The sequence below is a fragment of the Falco naumanni genome, chromosome 1 (assembly GCF_017639655.2).
Source record: "Falco naumanni isolate bFalNau1 chromosome 1, bFalNau1.pat, whole genome shotgun sequence".
NCBI classification, from domain to species: Eukaryota; Metazoa; Chordata; class Aves; order Falconiformes; family Falconidae; genus Falco; species Falco naumanni.
In genome coordinates this window covers 26,356,522-26,381,031 of record NC_054054.1, presented here as the reverse complement: position 1 = coordinate 26,381,031, position 24,510 = coordinate 26,356,522, and the positions used below count along the sequence as shown (strand labels likewise).

General features: G+C 41.7%; 1 protein-coding gene across 1 annotated transcript in view; it reads right to left on the bottom strand.

The window, feature by feature from the left end:
- Positions 1-24,271, bottom strand: part of CFAP299 (cilia and flagella associated protein 299) — a 221,640-nt gene extending 197,369 nt beyond the window's left edge. Inside the window, 1 exon segment of the mRNA XM_040582333.1 lies at positions 23,962-24,271. Coding sequence (XP_040438267.1) covers positions 23,962-24,271 — 310 coding nt within the window.
- Positions 24,272-24,510: the final 239 nt, after the last annotated feature.

Here is a 24,510-nt window from a genome sequence, read left to right as displayed (position 1 = left end):
CAACAGAAGCAGAGCTGTCTTCCTCAAAGGAGAAAAACAATGGAAAAACACAGCACGACATGCCCCGAGGAATAATTAAAAAATACTACTCTGTTAATTCTTTTTTAGAACATGAAGTTTAAATTCTGTGATTTAGAAAAATACACCTCTAAGAACAAATGACAGAATTTTTCCTCGTTATTCTTATGTTCTTAGAAATTCACACATAGGTCTTAGTATTAAAAAATGTTTTAGGACAGTATCACACCAGGCTTTTCTAATTGCAGATCCTTCTGAGAGCAAGTCATTCGCAATCCAAGGAAATAGTCCTGTCTACCAGCTTCATCTGAAGTGACTGAATCACAAAAACACTGGAGATGTGAAACATACGTGGCAGAAATCTACTACAAGTGTTTTCTTTTAAAATAAAATTCTTAGTACATGTGGCTACATTATTAAAATAAATACATGTATTGACAATCCTCAGGGGAAACCTTTTTAGATGAGGAAATAGCAATTTCATTGGCTCAACTTGATACACCTTCAGAAAAAGAAAAACTATCACAAACTTCTAAGATGACCCCTTGTGAAGAATCAGGTCCTCCTAGTGACACCTAACACAACAGTCATTTGAAAAAGAAGAAAAAAACCCGAGTTTGTAGTGGACAAATAGGACAGCATAAATACATACATGTTTAAAAATCCATCACATTCCAGAAGTGGTAAGCAATGTAATTTATTGTTTTGGATTTTATGATTACATAACTATTAAGTAAAAGCTAACTAAACAGAATCCACTGAAGACCAAGCTAAGATTTTGCAGGACTTAGGGGGAACTTTTAATGAAAAATACTAGTTTCTGCATTGACAATCATCACCGTTTTAAATCAGTAATTATCCCTACTTTTATTCACCTCGTACCTCCCATTTTGCACAACTCTTTCTCAGCACTTTGTACCCAACACTGTTTTCCTATTGCAGTAGTATCGCATCATAACACACCAAGATTTTGGCTTGAACTCACAGTCTTAAGGCAGATTTTATAAGAAACTGTTGTGCTTTTCAGTGCATTCGCCATGACATTTTCTCACTAAAAAAATGTCTTCCACAGTGAAATGCAGGTGCAAGAGAAAAAGTTAAGTACAGCACAGGAATATTTTTCAGGCGAAGGACAAATATAAATCTTTTAATGTTTAGGTCATATTCTAGCACATCATAAATGGTTTGGGGCTGCGTAACCGAAAATGCTTTATCCCTCTGACAAGCCCATCCTTCTCATAATAAGTCATGGCTTATTATTAAAAAAAAATCTGCAAACCCAATGTCTGTTTTGGCTCTGAACTAGAAAGGCAGCAACACACAAACCAAGCTGCCAGTACGAAATGATCTCACTGTTCATACACCACTCCGAACCAGAAGACAAGGTCCTTCCAACAACACAGCGTTATACCCGCCCAGTCACAGCGCAGCACATCCTACCTTCGCACAAACACCCATACTTCAGATAGTTTGGTCACGAGCCATCATCACAGGATTTCAGCCTTCTCTCTTGCAAGCTCTAGGGCCTGCACTAATATACAGTCCTGTGTTTCCTTTTAAAACTCACTCCTCTGCCTCATAGCATACACTGATGAGCAAGGGCCATGCATTTGAAAATAAGACAGTTTAAAACTCTGAGCTCGTAGGTCCACAAGCCATTTCACCAATAGATAGAGGAAGATAATACTTTCAAAAGTACACAATATCAGTACATCAGTTCGCTACCTGTGGGATTTTCAAAGCCTTTTTTCACATGTCCCATAAAGTATCCACCTCATTAGGCATTAAACTGCTTTTAAATCTTAGGGCTCCCACAGCACACAAAGCAAAATTTCAATTTGCCCTCTCAACTCAGCTTCAAGATAAACATAAACTCTTCCCCCACTGCACCACTCCAGAAACAAGGAGGATCCTTCTGGATCCTCCAAGGATCCACCAAAAGGATCCTTCTGCAGTTGCCCCGAGTGAGTTAATGCAGCAAAGACTGGAACTATTTAGTTTTGTTCCACTAGAAGGAGGCAGCAGCCCCAAGCAACACAAGTAATCCAGTTACACAGCGCTCTCTGGTTAGAAGTACTTCATATGAAACCAGCCACTGTCCCTCGGATATTGCTTTGTCGTGTCCTACACTACAGTACCAGATTTATGTGCACGTCAAGATTCATCCCTAATAGCTGTCACACCAATTGCCTTGAATATTCCAACTTTAATGCAAATACTGTAGTAACCTTCTTGATTTCTTTCTGTAGTGCAATAATAAGACAAATTGTTTAACCACCCTGTATATTTATAGAACAGAACACAAAGTTTCAAACAAGCCTCCTGGTTTGAGGTGCATTGTCTGTCCAAAAAGAATAACTTTGTGCCCAGGAATGAAAAACTGATATATGGACTGTTGTCAACCTGTAGCTGCAATTAAACTCTATTTCTGGTGCTGTATTAACACAGCAATCAAAACATTTGGCCTGAAGATCTCATCAAAAGAGTGCAAAATCTATTTAATACTGTTTCTAGAAGGCTTCAATATCATTATTTAAAGGTGTGGCTCAAATAAAAAGCAAAACCAACAAAGCCCACAGATAAAAACTTTGGGGTTTGGTTCGGGTTTATGGGTTAAAAAAAACTCAACCATTTTAAATATGTTTCTGTAATTCAGGCGAGTTCAATCTGCTAGTTTCTCTGAAAAGTGAATCAAGTAAAGTCTGTGTTTTGTGATATAAAAAGCAATATATTAAGGGGGTGGGACACAGAATATCCTTTTCAGGATAGGTTTCAGGCAAAAGATTAGCAAAATTTTAAAACAAAACCAAGAAGTCATTCCAAATGTTGCTGGAAAATAATAGCCAACCAGAACCTTCAATCACATCCACGCTAAGTACTAGTACAGTAAGCAATAGCTTAGCTAGCTCATATTTTCCACATGTAGATCCACTTTTGTTTTGGCCTCCAGAGCACTGAAGTACTTGAAGCTGCGGTATGAAATTAGCAAAGCACAGGCCTATACCCAGGCCCCGCTCAGTACTGGGACCTGTTCAGCTCTCTGTTGCTGCGCTTCTCATAGCTAAACAAAAAAGGCAGGTTTAAATCCAAAATATTTGAACTAAAAATAAATTTGATACAAGGCCTATTTTGTCTTCCAGAAGTATTTCATTAATTTTTAAGAAGGACAAAGTGTCCAATCAAAAACAAACCTTATTTAATCCATTTGTACATAATAAACCTGCACCTTGCCTTCATTCTTCTACACTGACAACATACGGCTTTGAAGCCCTGATTGAAAAATTAGGCAACTCTCTCCAACTGTTGTTAAAATCTCTTTCAACCTTTAATGTGGTAAGCCCACTGTGTTTTTTCTTTTAACAAAACAAAAACAAACAAAATTAAAACAACACAAAAAAACCCACCACCCAACACAAGTCAAAAGTTACAAGATACTCATTCAATCATATGAGGAAACATAACGAACATTTGAAGTTTTAAGCAAATGCCAAATATCCATATGGCCCATCACACCATTTTCCTCTGCTAAGAAGGTAATACCGAACGCCTCGTGGTGGCTCTTGTAAACAGCACCTTCCGAAGACCTGCTCATGTCAACTATGCTGCTTCCTAGATCTAAAGTCTTCCTAGATTTGCCCAGTGGTGGATACCACCAGATCATCCCTGTCCTCTCAGGCAAAAGCATTTAAGCCACAAATGACCACTGTTCCAAGAACCACTGCTGCAGATATTCATGGCTGTCCATGCAAAATGTGGCAGCCAAAGTGTCATGTCCTGTACCACCCGGACAAGATCCCCGTACCTCTAAAAACAGTGACTCGGCATGTAATACTGCTATTTCTCAGACACATGCTTAATTTAAGTACATAATTAACTTTTAAACACTTAAGTCTGTAGGAGTAGTTACAGGCCCTGAAGTTTAATGCTATAATGTAGCATACACACAGTATCTCACTTTGTCTCTGCAGAAATCATTATGCTACTATGGAATGTTTTCTTCCAGAAAACCCACCCACTACACTAGTCACACATCTGACAAAAGTGCAAGTTACCTCAAATCCTATTATTTATCTGCTTTCTCTCACCACATCCTTAATCTTTCCAGAAAAAAAGAGAAAAAAAAAAAAAAGTCTACAGCTGTTAAGAGTTGTTCTTGGAAATTCAATAAAACACCTTTTCCTTGAAACACCGGAGGGTAGGTACTGAGGGCACAATACAGCTCCTGCCCAAACCCACACATCACAGCCCTAAAAAGAGCAGAGTGTTCAGACCAGGTCAATGCAGCCAATGCCATCTCTGCAAAAAACTGCACAGAGCAGAGGGCTCACACTGCTTGCTCCTGACAAACAGCAAAGTGAGACTCACCATGTGCTTCCCTGTAACACATCCCGAGAAAGTCTGGCCAAGGAAGCAACCGACAGCAACTTCCGTGCTTCAGCATCACCATGACTTCCAACCATGCGCAACAGAAGAGGGATCAGTCTCTTCTGCATGCAGGGTATTGCTGTGGCTTTAGCGCAACTCCACAACAGGAGCAGACAGGAGAACTTCCCCATGCCAGTCACTGAGACTTGCAAAATAATCAACATTAATGCCACGTGCAACATTTCTGCTCTCTCTTCGTTAAGGAGTATTGTCTGATCACTACAATCAAAACAGCCCCTTGAGTTCAGCTAGAGCTGAATCAACCTCTGCTGCTGTGGAAGTTTATCTGTAAACATTCTTTAAATACCACCAACACCTGCAGCCTTGGGGTAACAATCAAGCTGGTTTAAGAATTGCTTGTACCCTTCTGCAATATTTCCCCTAAGCAAGCGATTAATTTACAACGATGTAGGCTCCATCAGTCTTTTCCTTGATTCTTCTCTGGCATCCTCTATTTACATGCAGGATCTTTTGTGAGTGCAGGTGTATAAACAGAATAGCTTTGATTAATTGCAATGTTGCCCAGAGCATATGTCTGACCAGTGGCTGTTGTGCACCTGCAGTAATAAAATACCAAGAGAGATAATGTACTGAATTTTAATCCCATGTTGCTGTGTTACATATTAAGACTGTTTAAAAACATTTCCTCTACTCCTGAGCTGTTAGTAAAAGGGTGCTACCAATTAAGCCTGGGGAATTATATTACAGTTCACACAATTTGGTTATAGTGACTAAGTGGAGAAAAGCAGCTTGCTAGCAGCAGGTATTTTCCTTAAGCGGCTAACATAATAACAGAACATTTTTTCATGAGCCCTTGCAAGGGGAAGGGAGCTGGGGTGGTTTAAAAACTCTTGTCACATTGTAATGTGATATTATTGTGTAGCCCAAAATGATTCACAGTTCAATAGAGAAGCTAAAATGAAAACAATCAGTGTGCAGAAAAAACCAAATTAAGAGGAACATTAGTGGCAAGATGTCCCAGAAAAACAATGAGAAATTTCAGTCCTTGCATATGCAGGGAGACAGCCTGTGCCGCTGCATACAGACATGCAGCCTCAAAGAATGTGTCCAGCAGGAAACAGTACGCTGGCTTTAAAGGCATTTCTTCTAAATTACCTCCCCCTTTCTGCCAAACACTTTTTTTTTTTTTTTCAACACCAAGTATACGGACTGAGTTTAAGGAAATGGGAGTGTTCACTAAAGGCCTTTACTGAAAATAAAGTGCAGGAGAAAAGAAGAATACACTTTCACCTCTAGCCATATGTAACGGAGATCCCAAGCTCTGCACATCCTGTCAGTTTCTCGGTTCACGTACGGAATCAGCGCACCCCTGAGGAATGGTACAGCTGATTTTGTCATGCTCTGGCAACTTTATTGACTGGGATAGGAGGATGGAATCAGAGCAGATCTAGTGCTGGCTCCCCAACAGCAAGTGAAAATGTTATTACCAACAGCCTGCACATGAAGATACTCAAGAGTAACTTCCAGCATCACATTTTACTTCTTCAGTGCCACAAAACAAGGACCTTTAGGTATTAAGCTTCTGTCTAGATAACCTGCAAACCAGAGTGTAAAATGAAATGCACTGTGCTTCTCTTGTTTCCCTGCAGGTGTACAATGAGCAGGTACAAGCTGTTCATCCCCAAATGGATTCACACAGAACAGAACAAGAAGAATCAAGGCAAAAGAATCCAAACAAGAGATACTCTGATGCTTGTGAGACCAGAATGCCATGAAAAGCAGGCAAACTGTTAACAAGAATCAGTAACCTCTTCAACCATTACAGGGCCAAATGGAACATGATTCTGGTAAGTTCCTTGTGTCTCACATCCTCCTCCACTGTAATACAACTAGTAAAAGTAGTGTCACTTCCAAACCTACAACAGCCCTTGAAAGAGTTTTCTCTTTAATAACTTGGGTCAGAAATACAAAAATAGAAGAGCTGTTTGACCGGAACAATCTATTTGGACAGCAGTCCTTGAACCACACATGCCACTCACTACAAAGTATGGTAAGCAAAGAGGCATGTTCACAGGCATGTGCTCCTATCCCCATGCACAAGGACAACCTATCGCCATCCACTCCCTTGCACTTTTGCCAAAATACAGTCAGCAGGAAAAAATGGCTAACAACAATGCTCTTCGATTTATAGTGTACCTTATTTCCTCCACTGAGGGCTTCAGAAGAGGCAAACCCAAAGTTAACAACTAGGAAAGCACATTAAAAATGAGCGTAAGTCAAAAAGGACAATGAATACTGGCAGCAATGAAAGCAAAAACTTCAGGAAACAGCAGATATAATAGGAAGAGATTACAAAAAACAAATTGGCAGAGACAAAACCACATAATCTAGGTGTCAAGTCAAAGCAAATGCATTCATTCCCAACTCGATTACTCAGGCAATAATGATGAAAGACACTAAAGAACATGTTTCTCAAAAGCAAAATTTTTTACCTCTACAGCGAGATGGCAACTTGGAGAGAAAGAAGGTGAAAAAGAAGAAAGAAAAAAAAAGGGGGGGGGGGGGGGGGGGGGGGAAGAGGGAAACCCCAACAGTAGCACACTAGCAGCCTGCTTTATTAACACCAATTTGTGTGAGATTGAAGCTACCAATGGATATCTCCCAATAGGTCTAATGGTGGTGTAGAAATAGCTCCCAATGATAAACTACAACCTTGCATTTATCAGAAAATGGGAAACTTCTCCAGTTGTAAGGTTTCACTAGATACAAGTGATGTGTGATACTTTGTGACAACAACAGTGAGACCTATTCTTCCCCGTTCAGTTCACTCTGGATATGATGCAAGGCCACATAATGGTGAGAACACCTTCATCAGAAGTGTCAATGAGTGATCAACCCAACATGTCAAGAGGGATCACAAAATACAGTATCAAGTACGTCCAACCAGGTTCTTCATTCTCACAGTCATTTTTGCCCTTATGGTTACTGGGTTTCTCTTCTTATTTCCCAGGACAGCGTGCACATGACTATTGTTTACTTACTTCCAAACGTGATCCAATCTTTTCATATACATCTACTAAAATAACTCTTAGTTAGCTGCTACTATGACAGTTAACCTTCCCTTCATACAAAAGACTCAATGCTGCTCCGCACACACTCTTTAGACCAAACTACATTCTAGAAGCTTTAAGGTTAACTTTGACACGGCATAGCAAAACTAACTCAATTTACCAACAAAAGCTGTAAGCTTTTCTTATCATTATTATCATTATTTTTAATCAACAACCTAAACTTACTCCTTTTAAGGGCATGTAATATATGGCCCATCATGTTACTCCATAATATAGAATATCATCACCTTAAGCACACACACACTCTCCCAAATGCTGTCTTTTTACTCCTGTCATTTCTGCAGCAACAACACATCACTCATTGATTTTAATCAATGCCTGGATAGCATATTAAGGAACTTAAATCTATAAATAGTATCTGTACCTCATACAATACAGTTGATTGCACCATCTAGTAGATCTAGTGACAACTTGCTCCTTCGGCAAGGACTAATGGATACGTATGGCAATTAAAGGTATCCTACATTTTTAGCCTCCTCGTTTTCTTTTTCTTTCAGGACTTCAGAAATATTTCTGCTGCTGCCCGCAACTTGGCATTTTTCAGCAATGAATTTCACCTGTCGAATCCATATACTCAGAAGTATTTAACCTTCACAGGAATTAATGGAGGAATGTGAGGAAGGAGGACTGAGCCACCATGATATTCAGGTTTTGCCAAGGTGAAAGATTCTAACACCTTGGGGTTTTTTTAAGCTGGTTTAATGCACACCAAGACAGTTGTTTACTTTACTAACCCTGGGGATAATTATCGTCGAAGACATGCAGAAAGGTTAAGCACACTGTGTCAGACCATTTCTCTTCTTTCCCTCTTAGTAATGTGTTTTCTTAATCTCTTGCCACCCTTCAAACACAACTTGTCCTTTGCCAAAACCAAGTTACCATGATTTTCCAGGTGTTTTATTGTTTATTCCGTGACCAATTAAAGGCATTTCTGTGTAAACACTCACTAATCTGCCTCTGCCTCTCCCTTAAAGTATTTCTAAAAAACGCAGTATTTACTATTCCTCCATGGAGGCAGGGTAGAAGTAGCTTTTAACAATGGATGCCATAAGCTCCATCACTTCATTACTAACTACTCTGGGACTCCAGGGAGTTACACAGACTGGACTTTGTGATACTGCTTGTTAACATTTGTCACTTTTATCCAGCACAGTTTTCAATACCATTGCCCGTCTTCGCTCCCAGAAAAAACAACACATCTTTCCCACTGTATTCTGTAATGAAACATCAAGGAAAAACATCACCTGGCATCTGAAATTTATGAGTTTATGTCATTACTCAAGGTGAACTCTTCTATAGACTTACTACTTTTTTTCTCCATATACTAATAAAACACATTGTTTTCATCTTTGCCTTTGGCTACTCTCTTTTAAGCTCTATCAGCCTTCCTCTGACATACCGAATACTACAATTAAAGCTTCCACTCACCAGCTTTACACGTCCAAATTCAGATGATTCCCCCTATACTGAAAAAGACCTCAGATAAAATAAGGCAATTTTGCAGCCACTTCAAGCCAGAACACTGCAAGAGGTTTCAAGCAAGTCCAGGGTCTTCTCTAGCTGCTAGAGAAGTGTACTACTGACAGTTCCCTGGATCCCAAAGTGAAAAAGCAGAATGTTTCCAAATATTCTCCAGGTTTCTGCAACTTCTCACTTTCAAGCACATTCCAAAGGTAGGATATTGCAGGTAACTGGAGTAGATTTCTCTTGGCAAAAAGGCCAGTTATGCTTCTGATACCTGCTGTAAAGACATGCTTAAGTACTCATTTCTATGTTGGATGTTACCACACAACTTCAATGTACTTGTAAAAACACTCAAAAGCCTTCTCATGGCATTTAATATGAAGACATATACCTAGGAAGCTCCTGAAATACTTGACTACATGGCATAAAATATGAGCTTGCTGCACTGTGACTATACACAGATGATCTATATTAAGCAATATTGCCATGACAATACTCCTGCTGTTTAAAAGGAAATATTTCATTATTAATACCAGTGGCATCAACTGTTAGCTTCCGGACCACTGGGAAAGACAGCCAGCACCCCACGTGGTCCATTCATATTGTGTTTTTTGGGACTTAAATCTGGATGTCAGGACTTTGGGCAGGGGGGAAGAAAAAAAAAGGGGGGGGGGGGGGGGGAAGCAGGGGGAGTGGGGAGCTACTGCAGCTAGCTAGTCACTGACTAGTTCCCTCAGGCAAACATTTCCAATGCTGCTGTTTCAATCACAGCAGAAGAGGAGCAACATCAGAGAATTGCAAGTAGTATGTAAAATTTACATGACTTCTCATGAACAGTAGACAGTATGTAGTAATACATACACAGACATCTCTCTCAACGAGTAGCAATCTTGAATGGGAATAGATAGCTTTTTCCAGCACTGAAAGATGAGGTCCACAAACTGGCTTTCATCTAAGTTAGCCATAGTAAGACTACCTCACCGACTTTGGCATAGGACCTCTCTTAGTCATTATACATAGCTCATAGGGTTATCTAGCACTTGCAAAGAAATACCATCAGGAGCTAAGAGAAAGAAAAAAGTTTGAAGATATTGCCATACAACAGAATTCAGGGCATGCAAACACTGGGCTGCAGAAAAGACAAGACTCTTGCTAGTGCCCCTGATTCTGATTCCACATCACAGTGGAAAGCTGACAAATTCAGGTGTGACTGGTAGGTAACAGCAATACAAAAGTTGGCAGGACAGAAGTGTGGACCTGTTTGCATGTGGAGCCAGGGGGAACAAATCAGGGTGTGCCAGGGCTATGCTGCAGAAATTCGTCCAGTTGTCCAGAAATGAGCATGAAGCCAGGCCACCTGTCCACACCAACTCAACTCCCAATCTCTTCATAAACCCCAGCATCCTTTCAAAGCTAACCTATGGTATCTCAGTCATCTCATTTGGGCTTTCTCACACTGATGTGCAGATAAATCCACATACAGTCCTTATCTTGTTCAGGTGTGGCAATCCTGTCACCAAGTAGGCTAAGCATTAAGAAGCTCCTCAGGTTTATGGCCTTCCAGACCTGGGAGCACCATTAGCTAAGCTACAGACAACAGCTGTTCAGCTTGTTTCCTGTAATCAAATATATTCCCCAAGGAAGTACTTGTACAGAATTTACAGCATCCCAGTAATTCCTTTACACTCCTCAGATACTGGCCAAGCACTAGAGTTGTGACCTAAGCAGAAGCAGAGATCAGCAAGACTGTCAGCTTGCAGATCAAAGGCAGAAAGATACAAAGACATTAAGTTCAATTACCTCTCGTACAATGCTCTGCACTGAGAACTAGCAGCTAAAAACAAAAATACACACACACACACACACACTGTTTGTATTAAAAATGCTCTTACTTTCATCAGGTGATTATTTAACAGATGAATGCTATCTGTAAAAGCTACCTCTAAGGAAGATGCTTAGCAAAAAGCCTGAAGATGGATGCCTCTTGCTCCATTACATACAAGGCTCCTATTAATAAACCACTCTCACCAAATACCAGAAAGAAAAAAATTAATATAGAGGCCTCCTCTCCTAAGTACTGCTAGAAGTTTCAGGCTAACAAGTACTTCCTCAGGTTTTGAAAACCTACACAAGCAAAAGTAAAGCATGTGACAAGCACTTTTAGAAACTGTACTATTTTAAAACCAGGATTAAGCAGACATAGCAATAAAGGCGACAAAAAGCAAGCATTTATAGCCAAGTGCCACACCACAGAGAAGCAGGCAAAGACCTCTAGCGAAGAGTCAGATCAGTACAGACTCCAGTAAAAAATTAGTGAGCAAGCGCATGAAAAAAATCAACACAGCTTCTGTGAGAGGAATCCTGCCTCACCAGCCTCACCGACAAGCATATGCGTAAAGATGATCTGATTAACACTATCTACTTGAATTTTTGAAACCTCATCAGTGAAAGCTTCTGAGGAAACAAACTAGCAGCAGAGTGTGATGAAAGGCCCTTTCTAGGATAAATGTTGCAGAAACTGGTCATTTACTTCTACCTCTATTTTCTATCTTTTAAACAAAGGGACAATAGTAGACTGCTCACTGGAAGTGGGCTTTTAAAACTAGGGAAAAGGGAAAGGGCAATTAGGAGAGAAAGCTTGATGATCAGAAATTGTTCAGCAGCACGGGGATGAGCCCAACACCCTAACAACAAGCTATAGAATGGCCTCATGAAACTTTGTGACTGGACAATAAAAGACTAAAGGACAATCAATGAACAGATGTCTATAGCCAAAAAAAATTAATTAAAAAATCCTACCATTACAGCAGAAATAGTAAGTTTAAACTGACTGTTATCATTCAGGAGCGAAATCTCTACATTATGATACAGAGTCTGGGCTGTTGCAACTACTTCCAAGTCAGTCCTGTTTGTTTTCATACAAGTTTCAAGTTGTTATTTCAAAGCCAACCTAAAACAAAGAACTCTCTGGCTGCTGTGTACTTATCCTTAAGAGTTGAAAAAAATGTGTAATTCTGCTATATACAAATTTATTATCCTGATGCAACATAGACATTCATGCCTCACTGCTTTCCATTTACCAAACTGAACTGTAATTTTAAAAAAATTACAATTTTAGCCTGCAAATACCATAACTAAAAAAATGTTACGAACACAGAAGATATAAGCTAAATGAGCTTTAGAATTTGTCTTGCTAGAAGAGAAGCACAGCATTAATACTACAGACAGCTTCCTGTCTTTAGGAAAAAAAGGTAACGGGGAACATTGCTTTTCTATAGCAATCTTTTGTGACAAGATTCAAAGAAAAATTTGAAGTGTTTGGAAATGACAGATTTGTTCCCTAAACCCCAAAGGCTTAAAACCCTCAATTACCTCCTGTCCTCATTGAAAAGAATACCTTGAGATCCCAGGCTTTTAATGCAACACCCAAGGGAAACTGTCTTTATAACACAGTCCCTGCCTGGATTCAAAGAGAAGAACCACCATAGTGACAACTGAAAGCAACATGACTAGCCAAATTCAGTTGGGGCATGTAAATACGTGAGGAGGAAGAATCCAGCTGTAAGAACCATCCTGCTGCTGAGCCCTCTCCCTCAACTTGGGAGGAAGGCAGCGGCCATTACCACTGTCAGGCATGAGATGGTAGGCGTGCTAGCACTCAAACAGCAGCAAATGCCCTGCAAGGGCATTACAGAGAATCTCTGTACAGCACAATTTAAAAAGCAGGAGGAATCTAGCCACTGAAGCACTGGAGGAAAAATCTCCTCATGTTGTTCCATGTGGAAAACCACACAAAACTCAAGATCAATAGTGCTCCTAAATCATCTTTTTAGGACAGCTACCGGCTGTCTACTACAGTTCAATGGTTTCACACCCATACCCTAGCTGCTCTTTACCTGTTTGTTTTTATCCCAAACAGCTGTAACAGCAAGTTTTGGGTTTCTTTTTAAAGTTGTTTGTTACAGTACCCCTGTTCTTTTACTGAGCTTAAAGGTAAGAATCCACATGCTGGTGCCAAACCTGACGCTTGCCTAAGAGAAACTTGCAGACAGCTAAATCCTGGATACGCACGTAATTATTATAACGTTCCTTTTAGAAGCTAACATACTGAATTCTGTGATATTCAGGTACTTAAGCTGGAGTGTAGCAAACGATACTATGGGAAAATAGGGTGTAATTGTGGAGCATGGTGTGTCTCAAGTTCCTACAGACTAGTACAAACTGTCTCCATTTTGAAGTTACTGTATAATTTGGTACACACATCTCCCACAGACGAGTTACTGCAAGCTGACAGTTCACACTGTTCCCACCAACTTTGCAATCCTCTACAGGAGCATAAGCCAGAGAAAAAATTGGCCTTGTTAAGTGCACCACTTAACACGCATACATACAGTTTAAAGAAACACACCAGAATGTCTCAGAGCAGAACTAGATCCTAGAAGATTAACTACACAAACATGTTACTTAACAACATTCCCAAAAGCATGCATAGCTGCATTACAAGATGCTTTCTATGTCTAGAAGACACATGAAAACATGATTCAATTCCTCTTCCAGCAGGCAGCACTAACCAACACGCTGAGTTCTCTGGTGAGGAAGCACCATCCAACCCCAGTGCTACATCTGTTCAGCACAAAACAAGTGACGCTGGCTACTATAATTTTACAAGGAAGTGCCCCAAGTGGATACCAGCTCCCGAACGCGAACATACCATCAAGATTTACACACCAAAACCTCTCAACATGAAACACTGAGGTCCCCACGGATTTGCATTCCACAGAAAGTTGGGGTTTGCGTAGCCAAAGCAGCTAGACATTGAAACATTTAAGCAAGTAGCCTCGGCAGATCTTTAGCTTCTGTATGTGTATTTGTGAAAGCCACTTCCTCACTGCAACAGAGCTCCCGACAAGACCTTTTTCAAGACTTGACACTCATCGCGTTGGAGGTGGCCAGGCAGAAAATTCTGCCTAGTGCTTAGTGTGGGCCTGCAGCTCTCACTTTACTTTGGTGCAGAGAAGAATTTCAGCTCAGAACTACTGTTTTGCAAAAGATCACAATCCCTCACATACTTCAGAGCAGGAAGGCTGCTTTGTTTTTCATTTAACGTTGAACACCCGAATTTCAACACTTTGAAGATGTGTGTTCATATTAGTGGGAAGAAACTGGAAGAAGGTGCAGACTTTTAGCATCCCTGCCTTAGGCAAATTTATACCAAAAGGTAATAGATACCAAATTCTTTTTAAACCATTTCTCTTCTCTAGGTATTTAGCTAATCTTAGCTGGAGTTTGCACTTTTATAATACCTATCTTGTCCAAAAGAAAACTGAACCAGCAAATTATGAACTGCAGGAATTCACAGGCAAATCTATTTCCCAGACTTGGGTTACATTTGCTTGAAGATTACCAGCAAAACAACAAACCATCCCTCTAGAAAGGAAACTTTTCAGCACCTACTTAAACACATTTCATTTATTTATTCCAAATATTTTCCTCAAATCATCCCCAATTTATAAAGAAAAAAGAGAAGTAAAAAGATAAGGACCAATTTATTCTTAAGGAAAGAACGTTGATTACTGCAACATATTTCCAGGTGAAAAAATATTTCTGCTAGTGTAACAAATTAACTGCCTAGAGTAGAAAGCTACCCAAACACACCTGGACCTCTTCAAAAAAACATTTAATATCATATTAAGAACATTAAGGATGAAAAACTTGGAATTATCAAAAACTGCTCGGGTTTGTGCACTACTTGGGGGACAACCTTCATGCACAGTGAACTGAATGGTCCCCAGAGATAGATACATACCACTCAAATTTTCTATTAGGCATTTGTTCGGCTGCTTAGCTTTTTCAGAAGCCTATGTCATAGCTTGTGTAGTCAAGGCTGGAAATCCTTACTTATTCTTTCCACATCATATTTTGATTTGCTGGAAAGCACATACATGGACTTATTTCTGTGAAACATCAGTCAGAAATCATGTGACCTATCAACTCATTCCTCATTGTACCACTTAAAAATAAATTCAGGGGGCAAAAAAAAAACCCACCACAACAGAAAGCCACAAAATAAAGAGCTTACTGCAGTACCATCTTAAAATTCTGCCCAATGACAGGACAGAAAGATGGAGAAATCTGGTTCTTCCAGTTTTCCCAGTTCTGGAGTATACCATTTAAAACAGACATGTTGTGCTTGCCTGCAGCCATGGAGGCTTCTCTCCTTCCTTCAGCCTTGCCGCCTGGCTTCTAAAGGACCAAAGGCAACCCAAAAATTTCAGTACTCACACACCCAGTATTAGTATGTACACCTTAAAGTTACATCTTCAGCCAAACATACCTATGTGGATGTTTTTGCTTCCCTGCCAAGTTTAGGAAATTTCATTTACATTTCTCAAGACGCCCAACCATACATCATACAAAACTAGGAGAAGTCCGCTGAGGGAAACAAAAATTCATCATTTTCTTGCCATTTTCAATGCCTCCTAGGCCCACCCTCAAAAAACAAGTTATTGCTTTATCTGCTCCAAGAGGCTTATGCTGAAGACACCACTTGGCACACTGATTTCCTATGGTGTTAGGCATGTAAGAGGAAGCAGAAAAAAACCAGTCACTAAACAGATTTGTGCAGTCTCAGATTGTCTTCTACATCTTTTTCATTTGAGCACGTAGTATCGCAAGTTTGGGGAAAGCCCAGAAAGAACAACTGGAGTTAAGTTCCACTTATGTCTGTGGAATCCCCAAGAAGCTTACAGACACCTGCCCTATACCACTCAACTTGGGGCTAATTAAATCAAAATAAGGACAGTCAATAAAGTGTCAGCAATTATTTCTTTCCTTACCAGAACACATAAGAAAAGAAAAAAGTGGCATAATGGTTACATGACAATTTACACATGTAGAGTTGCTATTTGCACAGAAACAAAGATCGGAGTAGGTGAAAGAGGTTTTATTTTCCTAGAGACTGGGTTGCTAAGAGCATGGAAAAAAAGCTAACAAAGACACAGACATAGGCAGCAAGATATAACAGCAAATGCAGAAAAGTTTTCAGTATCAGAAGGGAAAGAGTCCAAGGTCATCAGCACCTATCGCTGACTCTTCCAACTAGTACAATTCTAAAACTTAACCAACTAATCCATCTCCTAGCATTTTCTGCAAAGTAACGCTTTATGGGTAAGAAGTAATTCTCAAGCCCACTCCTTTCTATGGCTGGATCTCAAGAGTTTCAAATCATGACAGAAGCAAAAAGAACTACTGACCTCTAGATCATCAGCAAACGACTGTCAAGAGTCAGTCTTCCAGCAAGAGTAGGAGTTGCATTTGTCTCCTTCCCTCCTCATTAGTCTGAGAAAGTGCGACTTCTCACTGAATTGTGGAGGAAAACATGCCGCTATTTTAATAGTAGAACAAGCAATAAAAATTCAAAGAGAGGGGAAAAAAACTTGGTCTCAATCCTGTTATTAAGTTTAGGGTCAAGAATGGGTCATCCTCCCTTTCCCACTAAGGTACTGGTTTAAAAGACTGCAAGGGAAGATGTGGAGAAGGAGAGAAACACAGACAGAACAAGAAGATGTCCAAAAAAGCTATTTTGCTGGGCCAGAAGGGCCACCATAAAACATTCTTAAGGCTGTTGCAGTTTGCTCTGTTTACCCAATCTTGAATTACCAAGACACACGCAAGCTTCAAAAAATTCAGCTCAGAGAAGCCTTCCAACATTGATATCAATCTAAATGTTATCTATACATTATGGGCTTATAAAAAGAGGGAAGAAAAGAAGAGCTCTAAGATACTCCTGCTGTGGACTTTCTTGCACATTCTCCAATTCTTACTCATTCCGGTGGAGCCAAAAAGCAGACTGTCAGCCACATGACTCAAGCTGTTTGGCCTCCAGTCCCAGCAAGTGCTAAGAGCACAGAGGCACGTTGATATGAAATATAATTAACCATATTTTTTCCATAACATCACAGAAAAAAAAACTCTATCGGAGCTTAGTAATAGCTCTGGGGGAGATTTGGCAGAGGACAAAACAGGAGCGGCTCTACCGCATTTGCATGGACTTGGTTCTTCAAAGTCGGTTCCTTCTTCTCGGAGGAAGTTAGCAGGTTCATTCACTGGAGACTGGGTGCCCCCCTGCCTTCTGCACCTCACAGCATTTCACCCTAGAAATGAGTAGGTTTGCTCCATATTTTTAATGCTACCATAAAGCCACAAGTGTTTAAAAACAGCTATCCCTTGATCTAACCTCGGCTGTAAAACACTGGCCCACCCAGCAGACTGAGAGAATCACACACTCCCCACATCCTTCCACTGAAGTAGTCTGATACACTGGCTGGTACGGACTGTACCTTTCCCCCTTCCCTCCTCAGTGAAGGTATAGGCCATGCCAAAGCTGAAATTAATTTATCAGATAAAATGGGAAAGGCAGGTACTGAAATCATGCCACTTCCCTCCAAGATCCTTAAGTGTATTAAGAGAAGGTTAATTCTCCTTCAAGAATAAACAGATTCATCCCTTCCTGCATCCTCCCTCTCAAGGAGTATCCATGAAATACTCAACCACAACTCGATTCATAGAAAGAAAGTACCCTCAAAGAAATTTCAACCCGTAGGTTATCGCATAGCCGTTGAGAATCACAGCAGAGTCCATGAGGCCTGCACTGGGTACACACCATTCTAGCAAAAGAATCAGAGAGAAGATTTGAAGGAAGAATCAAACTGCATATTCAGATCCTAGACAATGAATGAAGGCTTGCTTTCGGCAGATTTCTTGTTTTCTTCCTGTACACAAGAAAAGCCTTTAGATCACATGTACACATATGTGAAAACCCCTAACCAATAATTTAATTTTAAAGATGTTGCACTTAACATTATAAATATGTATCTGCTTTGGGATTTGGCATTTCCTGTATCTCCAATCACTGATATACATTAGAAGAATTAGGTTACCATTAAGTGCAGTCATGAAGTTCCATTCTTTCTATTATATTTCAGTGGGATCACTTGCAATACCAAAATCAACAACACTTAAAAAAAAAAAAACAACAAAAAACCCCAACATTGCCTCCATCATTTTTAATGTCCCATTTTAATGGCTTGTTAAGAAAGACAGGGCAGCCAAAGACCTAATATTGACCCATGTACCAAAATACCTGTTTTCCATAATGTTTGTAAAAGGAATAAGTTTTATTTAGACCTGACTCCTTTCCCAAGAGAAACATTTGTATGCATGAAAACACAGAAGTGTTTAAGCTCACACTTCCCGAGTAAAGGATCAGAGGAGGAGTAGCACAAGAGCATCAGGTGCCAAAGAGAGAAGTTAACTTTAAAACGGTGTTTGGTAGGACACTCACAGAACATTTGAAAGCCAACTGCTCTGCAACTATCCAAAGCCTAGAGTTTGCAGAAATGAAATGAGCTCCCCCTTCTGCTTCATTTTCAACTTTCTCTGACAGACAGGGGCAGTCTGTAAGGTACCTCCCAAATCACTTTGTACAAAAGAAAAGAGAACGTTGTAACATCTGTCCAATGGCTTAACACATGCTCCCAGGACAGCTGGCACCAGGGTTTCATTCCCTTCTGTCTGATGAAACTTAAATCCAGGTTTTCTACCACCCAGGAGCAAAGCCCAGCTTTGCCATTTGGTGTTCCACTCCCACTCGCACTTGTACGGAAGAAATATTTCTGGGTTCCTGTCCCTGCTCCAAAGGCCAGTGCTGGTGTATTAATCCACAGAAAAGCAGCCCCAGGAGTAATGCCAGAACCCAGGACACCCTCACCTTCTCAGGCACGCCTCCTGGCAGATGGGCTAATTAGTCACCCTCATACTTCTGGGGGGGGGGGGGGGGGGGGGGGGGAAGTTACACATGAAATGGACCCATTTCAGAGCACAAGGATCCCACACTCCATTCCAGAGCAGCCCGTAGCTGGACATTATTCCTGGGACACAGCTCTAAATATCCCCGCATAGAGGTTGCTACACAGCATTTCTAACACTTGCCCGAGTGATGCAGCCCTGATACTCTAAATGGAAGTAGCAGCCTTACTTCCACAGGAAAGTTTTAACATGGAAGGTTCCAGTTCTTTCGCTTGGGTTCCCCACCCACCCCACCCCCCTTACCATTGCCGACTGACACCACCAGGCACACAGACGCGAGCGCAAGGGCTGTGAATGTTAAGTAGAGGGAGGCCTCTCCTGGTCACGTCAGGTAAGGCACCAAAAACCCGAAGCAGAGAAAGCACGAGATCCCCGTCCTAAAGCTGCTCCCCCACCTGCAGGCTTCAGCAATTCCCTACGCGGAGCACAGGGAACAGAGACAACTCACAGCTACAGAAACCACGCCAGTGACCAGGGCAGTACCAAAGGCACCTCCTCAACCCGGACATAAGCAGAGGAGGAGTTGAAATGGAAGTGATTTACAGTTTTATTGGTGTTGCTTAGTACTCAATCTTGTGGGTAGCAAATACTCAGGTGCCACTCAGAAGTGACTTCAGATCTATGTCAGAGTAGCATAGTTCCTTGGGAAGCAGAGGCCACGGTAATCTGGCAGTAGAACATGAGTATAGGTGCCATATAGACATCAGGAAGTCCACACAGCCTGGCTCCAGGCTCTGAAATACAAAAGCAGTTACAACCTGCTTAAAGCATCATAAGGCAACACTGTATTTCCAGCTGAAACAACTGAAGCTAAGTTGTTTCCTGTCAACCAGTTTTATTTATTCTGTGCACACTCAGCTGAAAAAACACAGCTCTTCAAGCATCAATGCTACAGAAGTTACAGGATGTTTTTGAGGAACATGAGATTTTTCCAACACAACCCTGGGTTCAAGCCCCTTCATTCCATATCCCAAACAAACTCACGTACATCCTTGTCGCAAAGAACAGACGGCGTCTTGTGCTTCTATTTGCCTCTCAAAGTCTGCGGTTCACTGTTTTCTATTAACCCATTTCTTTGTTCTTATCAAAAAAAGCCCAAAGCTCTCTGATGGTACCCCTTTTCTGTGGGAAAGCAGCAAGTATTTTAAAGGAACTAGTCTTATTTCTATTTACTTTCCCCTACCAATTATCACTCAACTTCAGATGTGATGCTAAAACCAGTAAAGTTTAAGACTGCTTCACAAAGAGTCCAAAGGAGGAAATAAATGCACTGTCTCCAGCACACCAAAATCCGTTTTCTGCAACATGTAGTCAACTTACTTTTACCATTTGTAAAGAAAGTCCCGTCAATCCTACCAAGTACATCCCTTAACTGATAATGCTATTTAACTAAGCAAGAGGCATTCAGAAAGCAGAAATAAAGTTTCAGAGGAAAACCACACTACCATTCTAGATATTCAAGAGAAAATACTGGCCCTTCTGATCAGAAGCAGCTTTGCAATATGGTGTAATACATAGCTACTCTGAAGCTAATTTTTTTCAAATTAGTCAAGATGAGCCTTCCTACACATGAAGAAAATTAATTAGTTCTCGAGCAAACCCTGACCACTATACTTAGGAAGTACAAAACTAGAGAAGCATTCTAAGAATGACCACCTTTCTTTGTGCTCACCTTTACTACCACTCTAAATCATCTATTGAATTCTGCCGTGCTTATTTATTGTTACTCCACAGGACCTATACTTGGATGTATTTTGTTGTGGCTAGAAGGACTCTTCTCAGTTACTAATCTTTGTGAAAGGCTTTGCATTTCCAACAAATTACAGCCTTCTGCGAAGCCATGGCAGTAAGAGGTTGCTAACTAATACAGTAAATTGTGTAAATTAAGTGTTTATGACCTTTGACAGACAAGCTCTAAAAATACAATTGAATTACGGAAGCCTACAGCAAACAAAGCAGCTATGCATAATACCCAGTGGCACACTATGGAGCTGAAATGCAACAGAGACAATATATATTATGGCTGTTGGCTTACTTTATTACTTTTTAGCAACTGGAGCTTGAAGCTGTTGTTGAGCAATACCAAGGGTATACACAATTCCTTAGGGCTCAGTGTGTTTCTATCAGTAAGGCACACAGGAAGCACACTAGCTGCGGGAACTCTCTTGCTATGAATATCAGCCACTTGCGGATCTCTCCAAAACCATTAACACAAGGGGTTTTTTCCCCAAAGAGAACACAAAAAAGTAATTTACCAGCTAACTCCTCACAGCATGAAAGACTCACATTGTTTTTCCTCGATGGGGAAAATTATTGTGGATGCTATTTTCCTGTCAACTCTTTTGTATAGGACAGCAGTATCATGGCTGTAGGTGGGGGATGGAGAGGGGCATCAAAGCAGAAATCCTGAAGGCACCTTCCTACGGAGCTTTCTGTCATAGGCAAAAATAATCTGAGCAGCCAGAATTACCAGTGACAGTTTCTGAGACCTGTGCAGCCAAGTCCAACTTGAGGAAATTTTTTTCTGTTCAGAGAAAACCACAGATAAATTTTTGCAAGCAGGCAATTCAGAAGCCCTGTCACGGCTTAACCTAGCTGGCAACCATGTACCACACAGCTGCTTACCCGCTTCCCTCACAATGGGACAGGGGAGAGGATCCAAAGAGTAAAAGTGAGAAAACTTGTGGGTTGAGATAAAGAAAGTTTAACAGGTAAAACAAAAGCCACACACGCAAGCAAAGCAAAATAAGGAGTTAATTCGCTACTTCCCATCGGCAGGCAGGTGCTCAGCCATTTACAGGAAAGCAGGGCTCCATCAAATGATTGCTTGGAAAGACAAATGCCATAATGCCAAATGTTGCCCCCACTTTCCTCCTCCTTCCCCCAGCTTATATATACTCAGCATGACATCATATGGTCTGGAACATCCCTTTGGCTAGTTTGAGTCAACTGTCCTGGCTGTGTCCCCTTCTAATTTCTTGTGCCCCTCCAGCCCTCTCACTGGCAAGGCCTGAGAAACTGAAAAGTCCTTGACTTAGTATAAACATTACCTAGTAACAGCTAAAAACAGCAGTATCCTATCAGCATTATTCTCACATCAGAACCAAAACACAGCACTGCATCAGCTACACTCTATCCCAAAGACAAGCATCTCCTGACACAGACATTTGGATAATCTGCTCAACCAGAAAAAGGCCACTTAACCCTGTGAGTCAGCCCTGACATTTCACCTACAACACTAATGGGAAACAACACAAAGAATAACCAAACCAAAAATGACAGAATAACCACTCAAGCAATGAAGGACACAACTGTGCTGAGAACTCTGATTTTAGTTCATTTGTACTCATCTTCTCAGATGGAATCACTATAAGAGTAATTAGTAATTACCAGTGGTTTAGAAATATACTTTACATTAACATTACAAGACCAAATCGTCAGTCATTTGAGTTCAGTTCTCACTCTCTTGATGTCATCAGCACTGTCACCATCAGCTTCATCTGGCTGCACAGCACATGTGGGCACAAGCCACAATAGTGTCTAAAGTCTGAACATGTAAAAAAAAAAGAAATCCTTTTTGTCTTTATTCAAATTATTAAGCCTTTGGTTTTGCAAAATTAATTTCTCCATACAGTGACACGAACAGTTAATTCTTTAAATGAAAAAAAAAGTCACCTTATGCCAGGAATAAAGTTTGATAGAGGATTGTACATGAAGTACGGCAATAGTTTAACTACACAGCACACATGTTCTAAGCCTGCAAATGCTATGAAAGGCACTTGATAAGTGCTGTTAAATTATTAAATGATAATTTCATCATAGCACAAAGAGAGAAAAGCACCACTGGAGAATAAAGCTGCTCAGTGGCTCTACTATTCAGGAATCATGTTGACAAAGTATTGTAATAGTGTTATTTAGCTTGTTACAAAAAGCAGTGTAATTGTAACAAGGCACCGAAACAAAATTTTTTGCTATTTACAGGAGTGATTCATTTATTTTTCGCAAGAGGCAAAGAAAAGAAGAAACCAGAAAAATAAACCACTAAATGTTTTAAGATTTACAGACTGGTTAAACAGAGTGGGGAAGGTGCCAAAATAAAAAGGTAGGGGGAACCAGACACAGGATACAATAAAGCTTTATCGCAAAGCACTGAATTCTCAGTGCAACATGAGTTTTCATGGAAAGTGCACGCTGTAGCTATACATACTGTAACAAGCACGAGACGTGAATCCAAGACAAAACCAAAGCCTAAAAAACCCATGAAAATTGCACATGGACTGCTTGAACTGCCTTTGTCAGAGACTTCTGGAGAGTAAATCAGCTCTTGCCTCAAAGGCTTTTGGAAATGGAAGTAAAATAGCCCACACAAAAGAGCAGACACCTTTTAACAATAGCCAAAGAGATCCTCATCCATTCCGAGCCATTTAAATTACTTCCCAAGTGCTAGTTCCCATAGACTTTTGCATGATATGCTTCAGCAACCCCAGGTAAACAGAGCACTCCCACAGCAATCCCAGTCTCCCCTGACCCCGGGGAAACACTTGCAAGGAACCAAGACAAGCGTACCCACAGGAAAGGAACTGCAGACTATGTTACTCAGTAACACTCGGTCCTTGAAGCCTAGCAACTGATCAGCTAAGGAAGGGTATTTTCCCTTCTCAAACGCCATCCCTTTTCCATCAGTACGGTCCCCACCTTGTTAACAATCAGCCCCAGAAGTTGGGAGTGTTAAAAAACAGACATTACTGGGCTACAACTTTGTAAGGATGATCCAGACATTAAAAGTGCGTGATTTTGTAACCAAGTAGCAGTTCTCAGGTGCCTCAAACCTATCTACCACCTAAGAAACATTGTCGCTCCATTTCTCTTACACTGGTGTTCGAGCCCGGGGGAAAGGTGACATGAGAGAACAGCGCGGGCACACCCCAAGCCACCAGGCAGCCCGAGAGCCAGGACGCGGCTTTCGGGGACGGGTAGCTGGCGTTACAGCCTGCCGGGCTCTGCAGGGGCTACCCGGTCGTGGTGCTGACCCGGTCCCCGCTCCCGGCAGCCGCAGAGCCGGTGCCCAGCGAGGTGCGCCCGAAGGCGCCGGGGCCCGCGGGCAGGCAGGCACTTACTTCTGGGGGGGCCGCCGCCCGACCCGCGAACTCCTCCCGCCGCAGCACGTCCCCGGAGCCGCGGAAGCTCCGCTCCGGCAGCTGCCGCCCCGCTCGCCTGGCTCCGCGGGAGGGGGAGGGCGGACGGGGCGCCCGGTTAGCGCCGGCACACCGGGATCTCGCCCCGGCCGCCGCCACTCCCGCCGCGGGCCGAGGGCGCCACCTGGCGGCGCGGCGGGCGCTGCCGTTCGCCCCCAGCCGGCTGCTGTCCCGCAGCCCGCCCGGACGCCCCTCCGCCCCCCGCCCCATCGCGGGGGCCTGGCCCCGACGGCCCACCGCCAGCGCAGGTGCTCCCGCTTAGGGGGACCCTCCGAGGCTCAGCGACCGGAGAGGGGAACTAAGAAAGGGGGAAGCGGTCTGCCTGACAGCCGGCTCCTGGAAATCTGCTGCACTGGGCCACCGGCAGCTGCTCCTCGAGCAGGGCTGTGCCCAAAGATGTCATTCACGGGTACGGCCGCGATAAGGGCGCTCCCAAGTGCCAGTGCCCC